This window comes from Acomys minous, assembly GCF_964271855.1.
Source record: "Acomys minous genome assembly, chromosome: 4".
Taxonomy (NCBI): domain Eukaryota; kingdom Metazoa; phylum Chordata; class Mammalia; order Rodentia; family Muridae; genus Acomys; species Acomys minous.
The window spans coordinates 119,088,884-119,106,405 of NC_140486.1; the positions used below are offsets into that span (position 1 = coordinate 119,088,884).

Consider the following 17,522-nt stretch of genomic DNA (forward strand, 5'->3'; position numbering starts at 1 on the left):
GAAACTATTTTGTTAGACCGTTTAACCACAGGTTTTCAGATGAATAAGCCAGTAGAACTTACTGCTCTGAAATAAGCAAGACCTAACAGTTCTTTGCACTTTGATCTTGCTAATTTCAGGTAAATCTTGTTTTATCAATGCTTTATAACCTCAGTTTATCAGTGTTAGTGCTTTATTATTTTCTTTCAGAGATCAAGCTACATAAATACATGTTGAAATGTTATACTACCAGTAATAGTAGTTTTCTAATTCCATAGGTGAATTCGTTTTTTGACATACCATGTGTGTAAGTTTCCATCTTACTTGAAAGGTGATTGGCTACCATAAAAGTAATTTATATTCATGCCTATTTTCAGGGGTCAATCTCTTTACCCTACAGGAAGATTTGCAATTAGACGAGTAAGAATGCAGTGACATACCTTCTAGCAAAGTCAGGAATCACCCTGGTCAAAACTACATAAAATGTGGTAACCACAATTCAACATTTCATACATTGTGACTACAAGACTTATCATAAAGCTCATTGGATCACAGCACTTACTAATTATTGAAATAGTTTACAAAATCATATTATGGGAGAAAAGAAGATAGGATGAAACAGAAAATAATGATAACTGAAATGAAAATATTTGATATCTTTTGTATTCAAGCATTTGTACAAAGTGAAATAGATGTGCCTATTTTTTTAGTTACTAGAAAGATGAGGCAGGAGATTCACTTGGGTGACCCCAGAGTTAGAGGGCAGCCTGGGAGGCAGCAGACGGTTTCAAGCACACAAAGAAAAATAAAATAACACATAAAGTATCCATAAATACTTCCATAAACATTTCTAAGTACACATTTTCCTAACTGCCTAGTAAGTTCAACTGTGACGCCTCCTTTATAATCTGCTTATGGTATTGTGTGGAGAATATTAACCAGAATCTAGTGGCCATATTTTAGTTGACATATTAAGTTGCCTCATGTTTGCTCTCTTCAGGGAGTTGAGTATATGCTATTTAGTCCTAAAAATATATCACTGGAGAATACACATCTAAAATTAGAAAGTGATCTATTTTTTCAAAATAATTTAATAATATGAGTTTTAAACACAATACATTCTTATTGTAATCGTTGACAATGCGTCATTCTTTAGTGTTAACTTTTAAACTCAAGGAATATTTACATATTTATAAATAAATGTTAGTTTTGTTATCATCTAAGTGCATATACATATAATATACATATATAACATTTCTCTCTGAATATAAATGACGGTTGAATTATTTGACACAAATATGGCAAATTTAATTCTGAACAGAGTAACCCAGTGTAAGAAACTGTAAAGGCTTGAACAGGAAATTATAAATTTTTGCAGGCGAATGTTTCAGTAATAAAACAAAGATTAAAAATAAGACAAAAACACGTGAGCATGGTTTCTATTATCCAAAGAAGGCATTATCCAAAGAAGACTATTTTAACTCTGGATATGGATATGTTATTTTTCTTCTACAAATTCTCTCACTGTGTTTATTTTTTCTCTTAAACATGTTTGTGTGTGTGTGTGGGGGGGGGAGGGGTCTATATCCACCATGTCCATGCTATATCTTGTTTTCCCATAAGTAAATTAATTAAAATATTTGTTCAGGTGCAGGACGTGGCATCCCAAATTCAGAAATATCTCTGTACTTGATAGAGAATGAAAGCGAGTCGCTCCCAGCCACATCCCTACTTACTTCCTCAGCCTGTGTCAGTGCTCACCGTGGCCTCCGGGTATCCTTGTTTTAGGCTCTCGGTGCTCTGTCCTTTCTTCTTCCTCCCATTCCTTCTTACTCGGCCTTTCACTCTCCTTCTCTTTCTCTGTATCCCTGTCTCTGAATAACACATTATTTGCCATCCCAGTCTTCCTTTGACCCGCATTCCTCCCATCCCTCCTTGTATTAATCTTTACAATTGTTATTCAGTTTTCAAATCTAGTCAAATAGCAAACCCACATTTAAGCTTTACGAACATGAGGAGGAAATTATGCCTCCCTACCAATATGCCCCGCTACAATGTCACTGCAGTGTCAGATGCCTGGGTGTCTACCATCAAGTGACTGCTTCACTTTTGTATTTACAGTATCTAGTGCTTATGCTGCATTCATAAACATACAAAAGTTTTTATCTTCACCTATTTATTTAACACATTACGTACATGATTACCACTAGCCTTTATGTCATTTCCATATTTAAACAATAGATTACTCTTTATGTAATTTTAAGTATAACTTGTTTCATTTAAAGAAAAATGGTACCTCAAGTTGTAAAAATTGGCAAGTTGTGACACTAGTATGAAGCATTAAAGCACATAATTACAGCTAGACTCCTCTCTTACTAGTTGGCCTCTTCGATACGGATGGGACTTAATTGCTCCATAAGCAAGTCCAGCACTTATGTGTCCATCACAACACCTGTGAGAGGTTTAGAATTTCTCTTGCAGCCTGTCGTTCTCAACTCACCAATTTTACTTGAGTTCTTATTACTCCAGTTGCAGAAAGAAACCAAAACTAGTACTTTGCTCATGAGCAGCCATAAATGCCAAATTCAACAATTTGCTCTTCTAAAAGTGGGTGAGCAAAAAGACTAAGTACACAAATTTCGTATTTAAAAATATAGAAAGCATTTTTCAAATGAGGGAAATGTGTGTATTTTGGGCGGCGGGAGGGTACCGATGTTCCTTCCTGGCTAGAGAAAATCTTTAGTTAGGTGTTCTATTGTGCCAAGGACAGCCTGGTCCTCTCCAGCCACTTACCCTCTGACCGCATGAATAAGTCTCAGTGATGGATAGGCAGTTCGCACTTTCAGCTTATTCTTAAGGATTAATGCATTAACCCACTCCACGTGTTTCTCTCCTCCTTTGACCATGAAAGCAGGGATCCAAAGGACACTGTCGTTCAGCATGGAAAGTCTATGCACAAATTTTTCTCTGTCACTCTCATTCCGAAAGCCTCCAAATGCTCTTTGCACAACTGATGGATTCATGGTAATAAAATCTGATTTAGTCCCCACATCCGCAGCAAATTCCACCACAGGAGCTAGATTACACCTGAGGAAAAATTAATGGAAAAGTGAAAAATAAGTATAAAAAGTCCACTTATAAAATGCTGTGTATAAAAAGAATGAGGATCCAGCACATTTTTATCAATAAGAAAAATAAAACGAAACCATTTCTCTGACTAATCTACCTCACAAACTTACATGTACAATAAGTCAACAAAATGTTAGAAATATTACTTTCAACAAAGATATTAATTCCCAGTAGGGCTTAAATTTAGCCAATGTGTTATTTTTTTTGTCTTCACAAATCCATATACTAGCAGTTAATAATAAGTGAATTTTAATGCGAAATCCACAAGGGTTTTGTTTCAATACAACAGGAAACCTTAACTGTGTGTTCTATAAGTTAAAAAAAAAAAAGTGTAATGTACTTGTTGGTTTGCCAGGCTTGAGTTTTTTCAATGTCTTTAAAAATATCACTGAATAAGTTTGACCTTTTTAACACTCCAAGATAAGGGAGCTTATGCCATTTTTGTAGGACTGTCCACAATTATATTTATAATTGCATTCATTAGGCCTATATATAGAATAAAATAAGAAAATGGAATTGTCATAGTTAGCCTGCTTTCTGAAATTTTAAGGTGTATAGGAGAAACACCCTTTCTATTGCTTTGGAGGCTACCCTGTAGATTTCTGCATTCCAGGGCCATCTGCATCCGTTGGGGGGCATATGAAAAGAACACATAGAATCAGGGTTTCTAATTTTACTATGGAGTCTTGAACTTTAAAAACAGCCTACACCTAATTTTATCCATGCAATATGATCTCATCCATGTACTGAAAAATAAATTCAGAGAGAAACTTGAATATATGCTCAACTGATTTGTGATACTGTACTGATTTTTTTTCATATTAATCATGGATACTTGACCTGAGATACCTCCAAATACCCTTATTTTAGCTTACTGTAATGCATGTTTTTATTAGTTTACAAAGGAAAATTCAGATTTTCTTCAAACAACACTTTACTGTCTACAAAAATGTCTTTCAAATGTATTCAATTTATTCATTCATGAATGTACACATACACAAACATAAAGTACAATTTCCTCCCTTTTCTCAGTCTTTCCAAAGAATGAACATAGGTGCCTATAGTTCATTAGTTTTTCAGAATTCTTTATATTTCTTTTTCTGTGTTTTGTTGCATTAATTAAACTCTCAAACACCTTAAGTTTTAGGTAAAAAGGAAAAGGGAGTGTGCTTTTATAAAAATGTTGTCTTGCGTTTCCTTCCATTTCTTTTGTAACACACACAAACACACACACACACACACCACACACACACACACACACACACACACACACTCACCATAGCTCTCTTACAACTTTACCTACAGAAATAAATATTCCCATCTTACATAAGTAAGAGGGGAATGGAAAATATTAACACTTACTATTTGCATATTAGATATTTAAATTTATATTTTAATGTATATAACACTATGCACACAATATCAGATAATATAGATTTTAACTTTTCTTAGTCCATGTCAGTAATTGAGATGAAATATAAATCATTTCCATTATAGAGAAGACAGTAAGATTAGCATAGTCCTGAAAAGCTATCAACACATAAGTAAGCAGGAACCCAATGGATGGTATACAAAGGAAGCATATTCTGCCTACATACCCTAATATTAACAACTGTTAAAATAAAATCTGTCATTAGAGTCATGTAACTGTGGATGTGATACCTGATTATTATTTTTGTTTGGATTTACTGGGTAACAGGATCTCATGAAGACCACATTGTCCTCAAACACTTATATAGAGAGTTTTGGCACATAAGGTCTATATTGTAGAAACTAGTCTTGCACTCCAGATCCTTCTGTCTGCCCCCTCCCCCCAACCTTTTAAGTGCTAAGGTATCAAATGTCAATAGAAGTTTCTGAAGTTCTAACATTAGCATCACAACAATGTAAAAAAAATTAAAAATCTCCACCAATGAAGTTGTAATATGAATTTTGATTCTGTAGGGAAAAGGGTAGTCTAAGAATTATTATTATAGATACTGCCTAATATAACATCTAAAAATACATATTAACAGTAAAACTAACATGATCCTGTCATGAGAAATGACATCTTACACATCTTACTGCTAAATATATAAAGAACGGAGAAAAAAAAAACTCACAAAACTGCAGCACCTGCTTTTTCATTGCAAGTAGCATCTTTACTTTATGATATCAATACATATGAAAATAATAAGAAACAATTATGCAGAATGGAAGTAAAAATTGTATATGGTTGAATCATGTGCCAGGGAGAAACAGTAATGATTATTCTATGTTTATATTCCCCTACAGCATAAACGTTTCTCAACCCATCCATTATTCTCCAACGCACACTATTTTAATATGAGTCAAACACGGTTTTGATACATGATTGTCTGGGCATGCGTCTGATGAGTGGAATTAATACCGAACTAATTTGTAAAATCTTACCCAGATATGTATAGATCAACGTATCTCTCAACTCTCATTGGAGAAGCTACTCTTTGATTACTTAGCACAAGACACACAGAATAAGGGGCCGTGGTATGCTTAGTCCTACATGCAGCATCTATATCACACGCCCTCCTTTCAAGCCTCAGGGATCATGGCGGATGAAGAGAAGAGAAGGCTGTACAACCTAGATGATGGATGATGACGGATGGATCCAAGAAAAGTTTGTCCTCTTGACGCAGGGAGCAGTTGCAGTACAAGCTCCAGCAATTGCAACAGCATGAAACAAGCTAAAACCACACCAAAGTCCAGAATGGAGAGGAAAGGTGGCACAGATTCCTAGAGTTATTGTCAATTACAGCTGCTTGGGGTCGAGGTGTCAATTCATTTAAGAGTATTGCACTTGGTAAGTCTACCGTCCTCTAGCGGAAGGCACTTATCCCAGAATATATGAACAGTACACATTGATCTTGATAGGTGGGAAAAAAGACACAAGGTTGGGTAGTCTCTAAAGGAAGGGTATATCTGGGAGGGGTGGAGGGAGAGCGGGTCATAATGATCAAAATCTCTTCTTCAAAATTCTTAAAGGATTAATAAATAATAAAAGTTAAATTTTAACAGAAGCTTAAAAACATTAAAAATGAAATAAATGAATTAGACCTCAGTACTAACTGGAAAAAAATTGATTTTGGGGGCAAAAGAAACCCTATATTATGTTTTTGTTTGTTTGTTTGACAAGATTGATCTTTAGAGAAAAAACAATGTATTTAAATGCAACTAGAAACAGTTAAATGAAGATGATGTTAACTTAAGGAATATTGTGTTTCCTAGCAATGTCAGAAGCTAGGCTCATAAGTTCTCACCAGCATGACTGTCAGAACAAGGGCAGTGTCAACAGACTTGTTAAAGTGGGTGGGAGCAGCCTCATCCATGCACAAAGAGCTGCAGGAACGCGGAGACTGGGAGAAACAGTCATCTCCAGAGAAGAGCACACAAACCGGTAAAGCCAATTCCAAGTGGTCAGCTCTGAAAACAGATATATTCATAGCATTATACAGACTGGGCATGTTATATCTAGGAAGATACGTGTGCTTACATATATGCATGTAATGAAAATTTATTAATAGAAGAGGTGATGATGTGAAAGCATAGGGTATATCAGAAGGTCTGGATGGAGGAGAGGCAAGGGATAAATGTATTATAATCTCAAAAATAAAATAAAATGAAGAATGATTGGAGATGGGAGAATAAACAGTAAACTCACATGTAGTATTCTGACAACTTGAGCCTAACCCAGTGAGGCTTCGGGAAGAATGGCAGTAAATATGGCAAAATAAATAAATAAATAAATAAATAAATAAATAAATAAATAAATGACAGACTGAAAGATACATCCATAAAATGTAGCTTATATTGGCTATAAAAGGCCAAATTGTCACTCTTCTGGCTGTGAACAGCATCTTTTCTTCCCACTGGAAATAAAGAATTGAACCAGTTCTACATGAAACTTACATATTGCTAGATGGATAAACAAGTTTTCTAGTTATATAATTAGCTAAATTTCACCTACTCATGAAAAAAATTAAGGAAGCTACTATAATGAACCAGTGGGGCTTCATCGCAACACTTCAGCAAACTAGTCATCCTTGGTGTTGTGAGTAGCAATTTGCTGATATAGCAAGACTATAAATGTTTCCTCAGTAAAAAAAAAAAAAAATTATTTCAAAGTATGTTCCTTGGATTTGAAGCTTTCAGAATTAAACAGAATGTTACTCAAGAATTTACAAAGTACTGTGTGATTACTCTGATTATTCTTAATGTTGTAAGAGAGAGCTGGCCAATTTCAGAATGATCCTCTCTCCCTCTCTCTCTCTCTCTCTCTCTCTCATCCAAACTGCTGTGCAGATATGAACCATTAATAGACGCTGACTTCCATTATCTGAACCCAAATCAAAATTTGTACGTCCCAATTATTCCTGACAAATCTAAAATATAAGAAAAAGAAGCACAAAAACAGATGCCTTCGCAAACTTACTGTTGAGGCTCAGTCTACATTATTGATCCAACATTTGCAGGGTTGAGGTCGCTCCAATTTTACTCTAAACATTTGAATTATCTTCCGTGATCCCATACTATAAATTATTGTTTTTCTATATGCCTCATATGAAGTGAAAATACTTCAGTTTTCAAGGATATATACATTATTTATCTTATAACCTATGATGAAAGCTATGCTTGCTACATGTATGAGCTCTAATGGTTCATGAAATTTTCTAGCAAGAAAGTACATTGGATTTGTCATCATTCTTAACATTTTCCTTACATCTTATTTCCACATTCTAAACAAACAGGATGTCTCCCACTTAAGCATTCATTGAGAGCTCACTGTTCAAACACAGCACTGTGTCCAAAATGCTTCCCCAGTTGTTTTAATGATTATGTTATTTTACAAGGATAAAAATAAATGTCAAATATAATGGGATAGTTATTACCAATATTCTCAGCAAAATATGGGTCATTCGTGTCGACATCTCTTTTATTCACTAGAGTGTTTTTTCACTGAAATTTTTATTGTGTACAGAATTAGTCACAGAAGACAATTAAATAAAGCATGGTGCTCTGTGTAATTGGGGAGTGTTAGTTAAACACTTATACAGAGTACACTAGATTTAAGAAAACAGGTCTGAGTGGGTTGTAGATGGTATTTTTTCCACCCCTGTCGTTAACATTCAAATGAGCTTCTATACATAGTTCTTTTCGTTTTTCTGCTGTGGCCAAACCCACCTACGTTTCCTTGAGATAACACCAAGCTCGCAGCCAAAACTAGTGTTAGAATTTGTCACAGCAGTGGATTTTCTTTATTCTGGCCCTTAAAGGAAGCACGTGAGCCTGTTGGAAACTGATATTAGTTCTAGGCTTGAAGAGCCAAGCAATGGGACAGAGAAACTCTTCCACCTGTCTTATTTTAGACTTTGCATTTATCCTCTCAGTATTGCTTATATAATTGGAATATAGCATCAGTCAGTGATTCTGCATTTCCTGGGTTGGTGGTAGGAGTGTCCAAATAGACTTGAAGCCAATCAAGTAAAAATATCCAATGACTACCTGATAAGACTTCACATATGAATCATTAATCCACTTATGCAGGTTAGACATAAACAAGGTGCAGGAGACAAAGGTGGAAGCTCACTCACTTTGAACATCTGTTTTTTTGTATGGTTGATGAAAGACAAACATAAAAATACATAGAGATATCTACCACATGTGAGGGTTGCTGTTAGTAAAACTGCAATCAATGAAATCATCAGCTGGGTATCAATGAATACAAACATGGTGTCTCATGAAAGCAGTGATGAGTGGGGGCAAGATGCTTCTGTTTATTGTTTTTACCAACTCAAGTATTCTTTTTACATTACTGGAAAAGGTGGTGAGAACAGTGGTCTCCAATGTCTAAGAAAACCTCAGAATAAAAATACAAACCCTGTCTACAATTAAAGTTTTGTACACTAAAACATGCTAGACTGTCATTGTCATACGTCAATCAAAACAAAAATGGTAATGTTCAAAAGTGCTACAGTCACAAGGGTACTGCCAAATGGGAATTTCCTACACGGAAGTATGCCAAGCAACTGATGGATGTACTGCATTGAAATCAAATAAAACATTACATCTACATCCTATGTTTGTTCAAGTTTGTGATAAACTTGAAGGATTAAACAGGATGTCAGCTGCATTCTGCTCTTTATTCACCTCCACCACTAAAGTCCAATTCAAACCTGTGTAACTGCAGGTAAATTACTGTAAGTCTCCAAGATTGCAATTGTTCTTTTTAATTTTCTCTCTTTGTGGAAATGCCATTTAGAAACAAAAAATATCTACAAAATTATATGTATATGCGCAGATCATACTACATACAAAAATGTGATGGGCTAAGCACTAAGGCAAATTTAAAGGTTCATAGACACGCTTAATTGTACTTAAAAGTAAAGCTGCAAATTGAAAATTATTAATCAAGAAATGGAAGCTGTCAAATTGAAAGTTAGTAATTTGTGAATGATGACAGAATTTTATGGTGACTAGAAGACTATTTATGGAGGAGCCCTTATCATGTGCCATACACCATTCTGTTGGTTTTGTGCATATTGAGTGTGATTATCAAATAATCAGACAACAAGGATACTGTTGTTATACACACCATCGACATTAATATTGAATTAAAGAGGTAACTTCTGAGCTCTTCTTGAATGGTCTCTGAAACACACCCACCTCCCCACAGGAACATACTACTTATTGTGTTCTTTTGTTAACCCCTTTCCTGTTTCCTAACACTTCTCTAGCAATAAGAACATCTGAGCGGCTTCTTACGCTTTTCCCTCTTCTTACTCTCTTCACCTCTGATGGAGTTTTGCCTCATGTCCCTTCATACCCACCCCATTTACTCACCACTGCTCTATCTCAGCTACGTCTCGCCTAGACGTTTGCTATAACTTTAGTGATTTTATAATTTTTAATCTCATATTCTTAGTTATTTGTCCACATTGCTACCTGTCATTATTCTCATTCACAAAACACCGATAAGGTAGAGTTAAATACTTATATTGCGTAATTAATCTCTGTATAGATGACAAACTGCTTTGTTAAATTAGGCATTCATTGGAAAGAGTGGACCCTCAGAAGTAAGTCTCAAATCCTAGATTAAGTAAATTAACATAGATGGACTAAGAGCTGTCTTGCTTTCAATTGAGACAACGGTAACAGTTTCTCTTCGTATCTCTCTCTCTATCATTGTTACCTCACTATGTGTTATGTCAGTTCCTACCAATAGATTGAGCACTCCTCAGATCATATCTAATTTTATTTTTGTGTGACTCATGCCTTCCAGTTCAAAGTCCAACACATACTGCTAATGAGGGAAACATTTTTCTAAAATGCACAGGTAGTTCTGCAAAGGAATTCTAACCTAGCAACATAGTTGCTCTGGCAGGCCGTCTCATTCAAAAACCTTCTAGGTCTAAGTGATCAGGTGGAATGCAGACACACCCTGGATTACAGCATGACCTAGCTGGAATACAGGCATGCCCTTACAAACAATGTAGGTAAGGTTAGTTGTTAAAAAGAAGCAGCCATGTTTGAAAGTGATGTCTCAGTGAGAGGTAAAGTGATGAATCAGAGAAAGATTTGACAGAATAGGAAATGCCCAATACTCTCAAGAACAGAGAGGAGAGACAACTTGAGAGAGAGAGAGAGAGAGAGAGAGAGAGAGAGAGAGAGAGAGAGAGAGAGAGAGACAGACAGACAGACAGACAGACAGACAGACAGATAGGGACAGAGACAGAGACAGACAGACAGACAGACAGACAGACAGACAGACAGACAGAGGAGAGACGACTAGTTTTCTTGGACAGTTGTATAGAGACAAGTTGCAGAGAGAAAAAAAAGTTAGAAACAGATGAGGGAAGAACGAGCCAGACAATGAGCAGCCAGAAGATCAGAATGTACTTCCAAAGTTAGTATGAGACCCAACAGCACAATTCAGTCAGAAGCTGAATAAGCCAGTTTGAACCAGACAACTTCGAAAGGAGTTTGAGCCACAACAGCTGAGTTGAAGCAGCCAGCCAGAGTTCAGGAGGAACTAGAAAAGGTGAGGTTATCAGCAGTAAGTCTAGTTAGGACATGCTCTCTGTAACATAGCTGAAGCCATTCAGAATCCATCATTGTTTGTAAGGTGAAATTAAGTCAAAAAAACTTTTTAACTCTGCTTTTTAGAAGTAGTTATTCATAGAGGACACTAACTGACCCTGCCAGGGGGTCAAGTTAGCCTTATATTCACTATGACTCAATGGTGTCATAATCAATGCTCTGTGATCTCTTGTCTACATTCTGGGTTGCACTCTATGCTATATCTGCACTTGGCTGCACCCTGATTGAACTCTGTAACATCCTAACCACAGGCTCCCTTACCTCACTTGGGACCAATCAGCTTAAAGGTTAGCTGATAACACTTTGTCTAGTTAGCCAAAACGGCAATATTGCTTTGTATAAGTTGGCCAAAAATTTTTTTTACTGCCCTCCAAGTATCTTTTACATTTGGATTTCCTATAAAAGGGCTTCCCTAACAGCAGGTTGATGTCACAGTTAGACTCCATGACAGTTACATCAGGTGAATTAAAGTTACTTTTATGTAGTTCAATTGCTTGGCTTGGGAGTATGAGGTTTTCAGTTCCATTCCCAAACAGGCATTAAAAATACCAAGTGTAATAGTACATTGTGTGATCTGGGGGCAGAAATATAGGATGCCTGGGCCTTAAAAGCTAACTAGTTTAGCCAAATTAGTGTGCTGAAACCCAATGAAAAATCCTGTCTAAACAAAAAATGATGGCATTCTGAGGGTAGCATCTGTGTTTGTGATCTAATTTAAATAAATATTTGCACATACGCATAAACATGTGCATACGTGGACACTCATATAAACATATTGGACTGAATATATGGAAATACTTGGTATCTATGATACTAAAATTATTGTATACATTCAAACACAAACAGCACAAACATAAATACAAAAAACTATAAACATTTAATTTTTTCATCAACTCCATAGAGTATTAAAGTAATATCATCATTACACACACTTCCGTAATGAGTAACCTGAGACACACAGAGGATTGGACTATCCCATGATCATTGTCTTGCAGCTCCAGAGTGACAGGGCTGTCTAAATACTGAATACTCAAACAGGTTCAAGGTTTAAAATAAAGAATAAAAAATACTAGACATAAGAATTCATACTGAATTTCTACATCTTAAAATTTATACTCTAGTTATAATGCGGGAACCTACCAATATTGCATATGAACTGTCATGTACACAGACATATACCCGAGGGCAAGTTTTACTTGAATCTTTGTAATATAATAGTCCTTGAAGTAACCATAGCTGAAGTGAGGACATTTTGCCCAGTGGCTGGTTTGCCACATCTGAAGCCATCTCCATAAGGAGGTTCTTTGATGCTCATCATCTTCTTTGAGGTAGGCTGTGTGTTGCCTGGAGTTAACCTGTCTCATTGTAAATTTATATTTAAAATAATAAAAACATCTTTAAATGTCTTAGTCTGTATATCTCTGGGGTTTTTGAAGACCTTATCTAATGATTTCATCTCCTCATTTCTACCACAGACAGAATTCTGCCAAAAAAAAAAAAAAAATGAGCAAGCTTCGATGCAGACAGAGTCGATGGCTAAGACAGGGTAAGCAAGTCCTCAATAGTTCCTGCCTCACAAATATGTATGTCAGATATATTGGGCCAGAAGGCTGAAGATGATGCTTCAATGTTATAGAGAGTGTTGGGTGACTGTTCAGGTAGCAAACTGTTCCTGTCATATTCTCATTTCTGAAACTGCTCACCTGCACTCCCAAAGTACTCAGGTAATTAATTTTATTCTTTCTCACATCTCTGATGGGGTTGAAGACTAGATAGTTTAGTTTTACCATCAAGATTAGTTGTTTAGGGGTTAAGATGTTTTTAGGTATAGATAGTTGTTTTGATTTGATCATGACAAGATATGATATATATTGGTGTACATTCAGAATTTTCGATGCACGAAGATAGGAAAAATATATTCTTCAAGGCTGCCAAATACAAATAGCCAAAACACTAAGAATATAACATTTATATAATTCCTGACTGTGTCATGGTTCTTCTTTCTGTATGTGGTTTATTGTATATATGCATAGTAATATAAATATGTGTGTAAAAATATTTAATAAAAAATAAAAATTAGAAAAAATAAATAACATATAGTCTTAAAACCAAGTATATCTGCTAAATTCATTCTTTTTTAATTAAAATGATCATCTTGTTTGATTTTAAAAAGGAAAGAAGTGTAAGAGAAAATTCTAGTAGTTCACTATCATTAGTCATGATTAGTATGGAGTAGATTATTGCCTACGGACTAGGCTGAATCTCAAACTCTGGGGGCTCTTGCGGATACATAAGCTAAACAGCTAAAGGTCACCTCACTCCTACACACTGAAATGTCTTTAAAATGGTTTGGATGCATGGCTTTCCCCCAGATTTCATTCAGACCTCTTTTACATGTCATCACATCCTACTATAAACATTCATTCTACACATGTGTATATTTAATTTAAAATACAACCTTGACTCTTTTCAGATGATATTGAAGAATGTTATAACACTTTGGAACTTTTAAGGTCATGTTTGGTGAATTCCAAGCCTGGGACTGAGAACTGGGCAGGGACTCTCAGGAAGTGTACTGTGGACTCAGGCCATGACTGTCTGGGGACTGAACGCCTCGGTGGATGCCAGCTGGTGAGAAGTTCCCACTCCTTCATGGAAGAGAGGTCTGATTCACACAGAATTCATGACATTAAAACATTTTTGCACTAAGTGGATAAAAAGAACATTCAGGAAATATTTCAAATGCTATCCTAATAACCCAAGTTAGAGAACCCATAATTTTCTTTCTGCAATTCAATGTTAATATTATGTCCCAGGAGGTCATTAGAGAGCTTGTGGGAAGTGTATCTCTGAGTGAGTATAAAATAAAACTCATCAAGGTACACTGCTTTGACATTTAAATTGCTTATTTAAGAAAATTTTGAAGCTTTACATTGTTTTGATCTATCACTATAAAAAGCATACCTTTTCCTCTGTATGTATGTGGGGGTGGTGTGCATGTTCATGTACATGTGTGTGTGTGTGTGCATGTGGGTGGGTGTGCAAATGCATGTGTGCATGTGTGTGTGTGCATGTGTGTGTGTGTGTGTGTGTGCTAAAACTAAAATAGAGACTTGGAAAATGTGTCCTTACCTGCTAATTGTGATTTATTTAACACGGGGGCCTGGAAAGGCAGCATGATTCTCAGAAGACTCAGACACCCTCATACTATTTATCTTAGCCTCCAGGAAAACATCAAGTCATGAGTGTGGAAATGGGGACATTTCAACTTCTAATTTCCCAAAAAGGGTCCAACGACTCCACATCCACTATGTATTCCAACAGCATGTTGCCCAGTAGTTTTAAACAGTGGCATGTTACCATTGTTGAAAGGCCTTGATCCCTTCCCATCTTGTCCATCTCTCCCTATTTTATCCCTTAGAAATGTCCGGAAAGTTCTCACAGAAAAATTTTTCTGAATACATTCTCTCTTCTCTAGTCCTATGGTTATGTTCTAGTGCACAGAGCCACCACATTTATTTTAACTATTATTGCAATTGGTTTTTAATTAATTTCATTAAATTAGCTAGATCCATTGGTGGACCATGAATTAATTTGAGGCCATGAATGAGCAAGTTTGGGAAATTGAAGAATATAGTAGATTAGAGTAGAAAATGACAATATTCCCTTCACTTACTTTATGAAAATGTGGTTTAATAATTGTAATTACTGTATGTGTGTCCAAATACAGTAGTGGGAGTGACAGTAGGAGTAGATAATGATGTAAAATGTATTATTTATTATTCACCATTTAAAAGTTATATTCAAAATCGTTGCTCTGAAGCACTTTCTGTCTTTTGTGTTCTGCTTTAAGAGCAGCATTCGGCTGGCAAAATGTGCAGTCTATCATGCTGTTCTCATAACTCAGATTGTCAGTGGCTGCAGCCAAGACTCTAAGTGGTGGCTCTTATTACAGCACCTCATATTTCCCCGAGTCTTCTCTGTATATGCACTTTTCATATCTTACATTCTAGTGACATTAGCCTGGTCCATGTGCTACACAGGCTACACCGCTCTATGCATGTCAATGTATATAGGACCTATTAATAAGAAAACAAAAGAGACCTGCATGTATTTTTTTTTAAAAACAAGTGTTATGAGCATACACAGGGGGAGGAACTCCCCTTCAGGAACAGTCATAGGAGAGGGGAATAAGGGGAAAATGGGAGGGAGAGAAGAATGGGAGGATACAAGGGATGGGATAACCATTGAGATGTAACAAGAATAAATTAATAAAAAAATTTTAAAAACCGAACGTTAATATCTGTCTTATCATTTATGATGTTTTAGGAAAAACTGCACTAATTTCTTGGCCTACTCTAAACTATTATTTACATCTTAATTATATATGAAAATTATCAACGTGGCAAGTTATGTGGAAGAAATATATTGAAAGAATTATGAACAAAGAACAAAATGATGACCATCGCCCAATATATTTTGTGTGTGGATGTGTTCAGTGAGCAACTCACAAGATCTTCTCTTCTCTTGAATTTTTAGAAGCACCGTCTATGTTCCAAGACAGACTTTGAAATGCCTAAGCTCTGCCCAGATGTTAACATAGTTCTTACAAGTTTTCCAAGACTTGTTGTTTAAGAAAAAGGCATATCTTTGGCCTTGTCTTGAGAATGACAATAGAAAACAATGTCACCACATTGCTGGGGCCCTTAAACTTTCAGATTGTAAACTCTGCAGCCACTCCTCTCATTCTATTAACAATTGCTTCAAATTTGTATGATTATCTTATTACTTTTAATTATATATGGGGTATATATCTGTGTGTGGATATATGCATATGAGTGCAGGGGTCCTTGGAGGCCAGAGGGCTCAGAGTTCCAGGAACTGCAGCTACAAATGTCTGTCAGCCGCCTGATGTGTGTGCTGTGGTATGAACTCAGGTCTGGGGGGGGGGGGGGAAGCAAGTGATGATTACCCATAGCCACCTTGTGGGCTTAGCTTCAGGCTTCATTCTGTTTTCACTGTGTATTTCTGTGACGTGGTTGGAACTCAGAAAAGCACAAGGAACTAAAGAGTCCATTTTAATCTGGAAAGTAGTTTTTAATGGTTTCAGAAGTAGGGTTAATATAGACCAAGATGCTGTAAAAAAGAACTTTGCAGCTGGAGTTGTTCTAGTTAAATAAAAAAATGTGGCCTGGCACACCAATGTACCTGTTTTAGGTGACTAGCGCTTTCTATAGGCATGCACAGGATCATTCAAAGAAAGTCAGGGAAACTGGATCTGAGCTCATCAAAGCTTTGAGGGTTTCCCTCAAAACAAAACAAAGAAACACACACACACACACACACACACACACACACACACACACACACACACACACACACACAAAACTCTCTAAACCAAACTTCATTCTTAAGAAGAGTTGACTTCAACAATTACCAAGCACTGTCTAGGTGTGATGATAAACAGAAAATAAACTACCGTGTTTAAAGTAATTCAAAATTTCAGGATTTCATTTTATTAAATTGTAAGAGATAAAATGTGTGCTTTTAAAAAGTGAAACTCCAAATTTTTACTTATTCAATACAGTGCTGTGCTGTGTCAAACGCCACCTAGAATACTGAAATATGGTAAAAGTCTATTATGTTACAAATGCCTAAAACTTGGAAATTTTTTTTGCAGATAAATAAAGAAGTGAGAAACAGCTACAATATAAAGGGCACCTAATTAAGCATCCTAAATAAAAACAATTTTCCTAAACTACATTCCTAAAAATTGTGTCTGAGTAATCTAAAGAAATTAAAAGATGTATTTGTAAAATTAAAATTACAATAGTGTTATAATGTTAATGATCTTAGTAATCAAAACTAAAAACATTAAAAGTGTATGTACCTGCATAGTATTTCATTAACATTATATATATGTGTATATATATATATATATATATATATATATATATATATATATATCACAGCTAGCAAGGAAAGCTGTCAACTTTTAAAGTAATATTATTAATGTGTCACATTAATAATCACATGTGAGTCACATGTGTAACTCTCATATTTATAATGGATTTATCTGTCCCATTTTCAGTAATATTCTATTTCTATTTCAATCATTGCTGTCATGGTATTATTATTTTGCTATTCCTCTTTACATATCTACCTACTCCTTTAATATGTAAACTTTAAATAAAAGACTAGGTTGTCTTTATATCTGTAATATTTGTAAAGCTGCCTAGAATTGGATACCAGAGGATGTGTGGTAACAGTTGATAGAATGAATAAAACACTAGCTGAGTAAA

General features: G+C 35.6%; 1 protein-coding gene across 1 annotated transcript in view; it reads right to left on the reverse strand.

Moving 5' to 3' along the window:
* Positions 1 to 17,522, reverse strand: part of ST8SIA4 (ST8 alpha-N-acetyl-neuraminide alpha-2,8-sialyltransferase 4) — an 83,725-nt gene that overhangs the window by 39,843 nt on the left and 26,360 nt on the right. Inside the window, exon 4 of the mRNA XM_084779699.1 lies at positions 2,773 to 3,066. Within this exon, the coding sequence (XP_084635825.1) occupies positions 2,773 to 3,066 (294 nt within the window). The remainder of the gene's footprint in view (positions 1 to 2,772; positions 3,067 to 17,522) is intronic.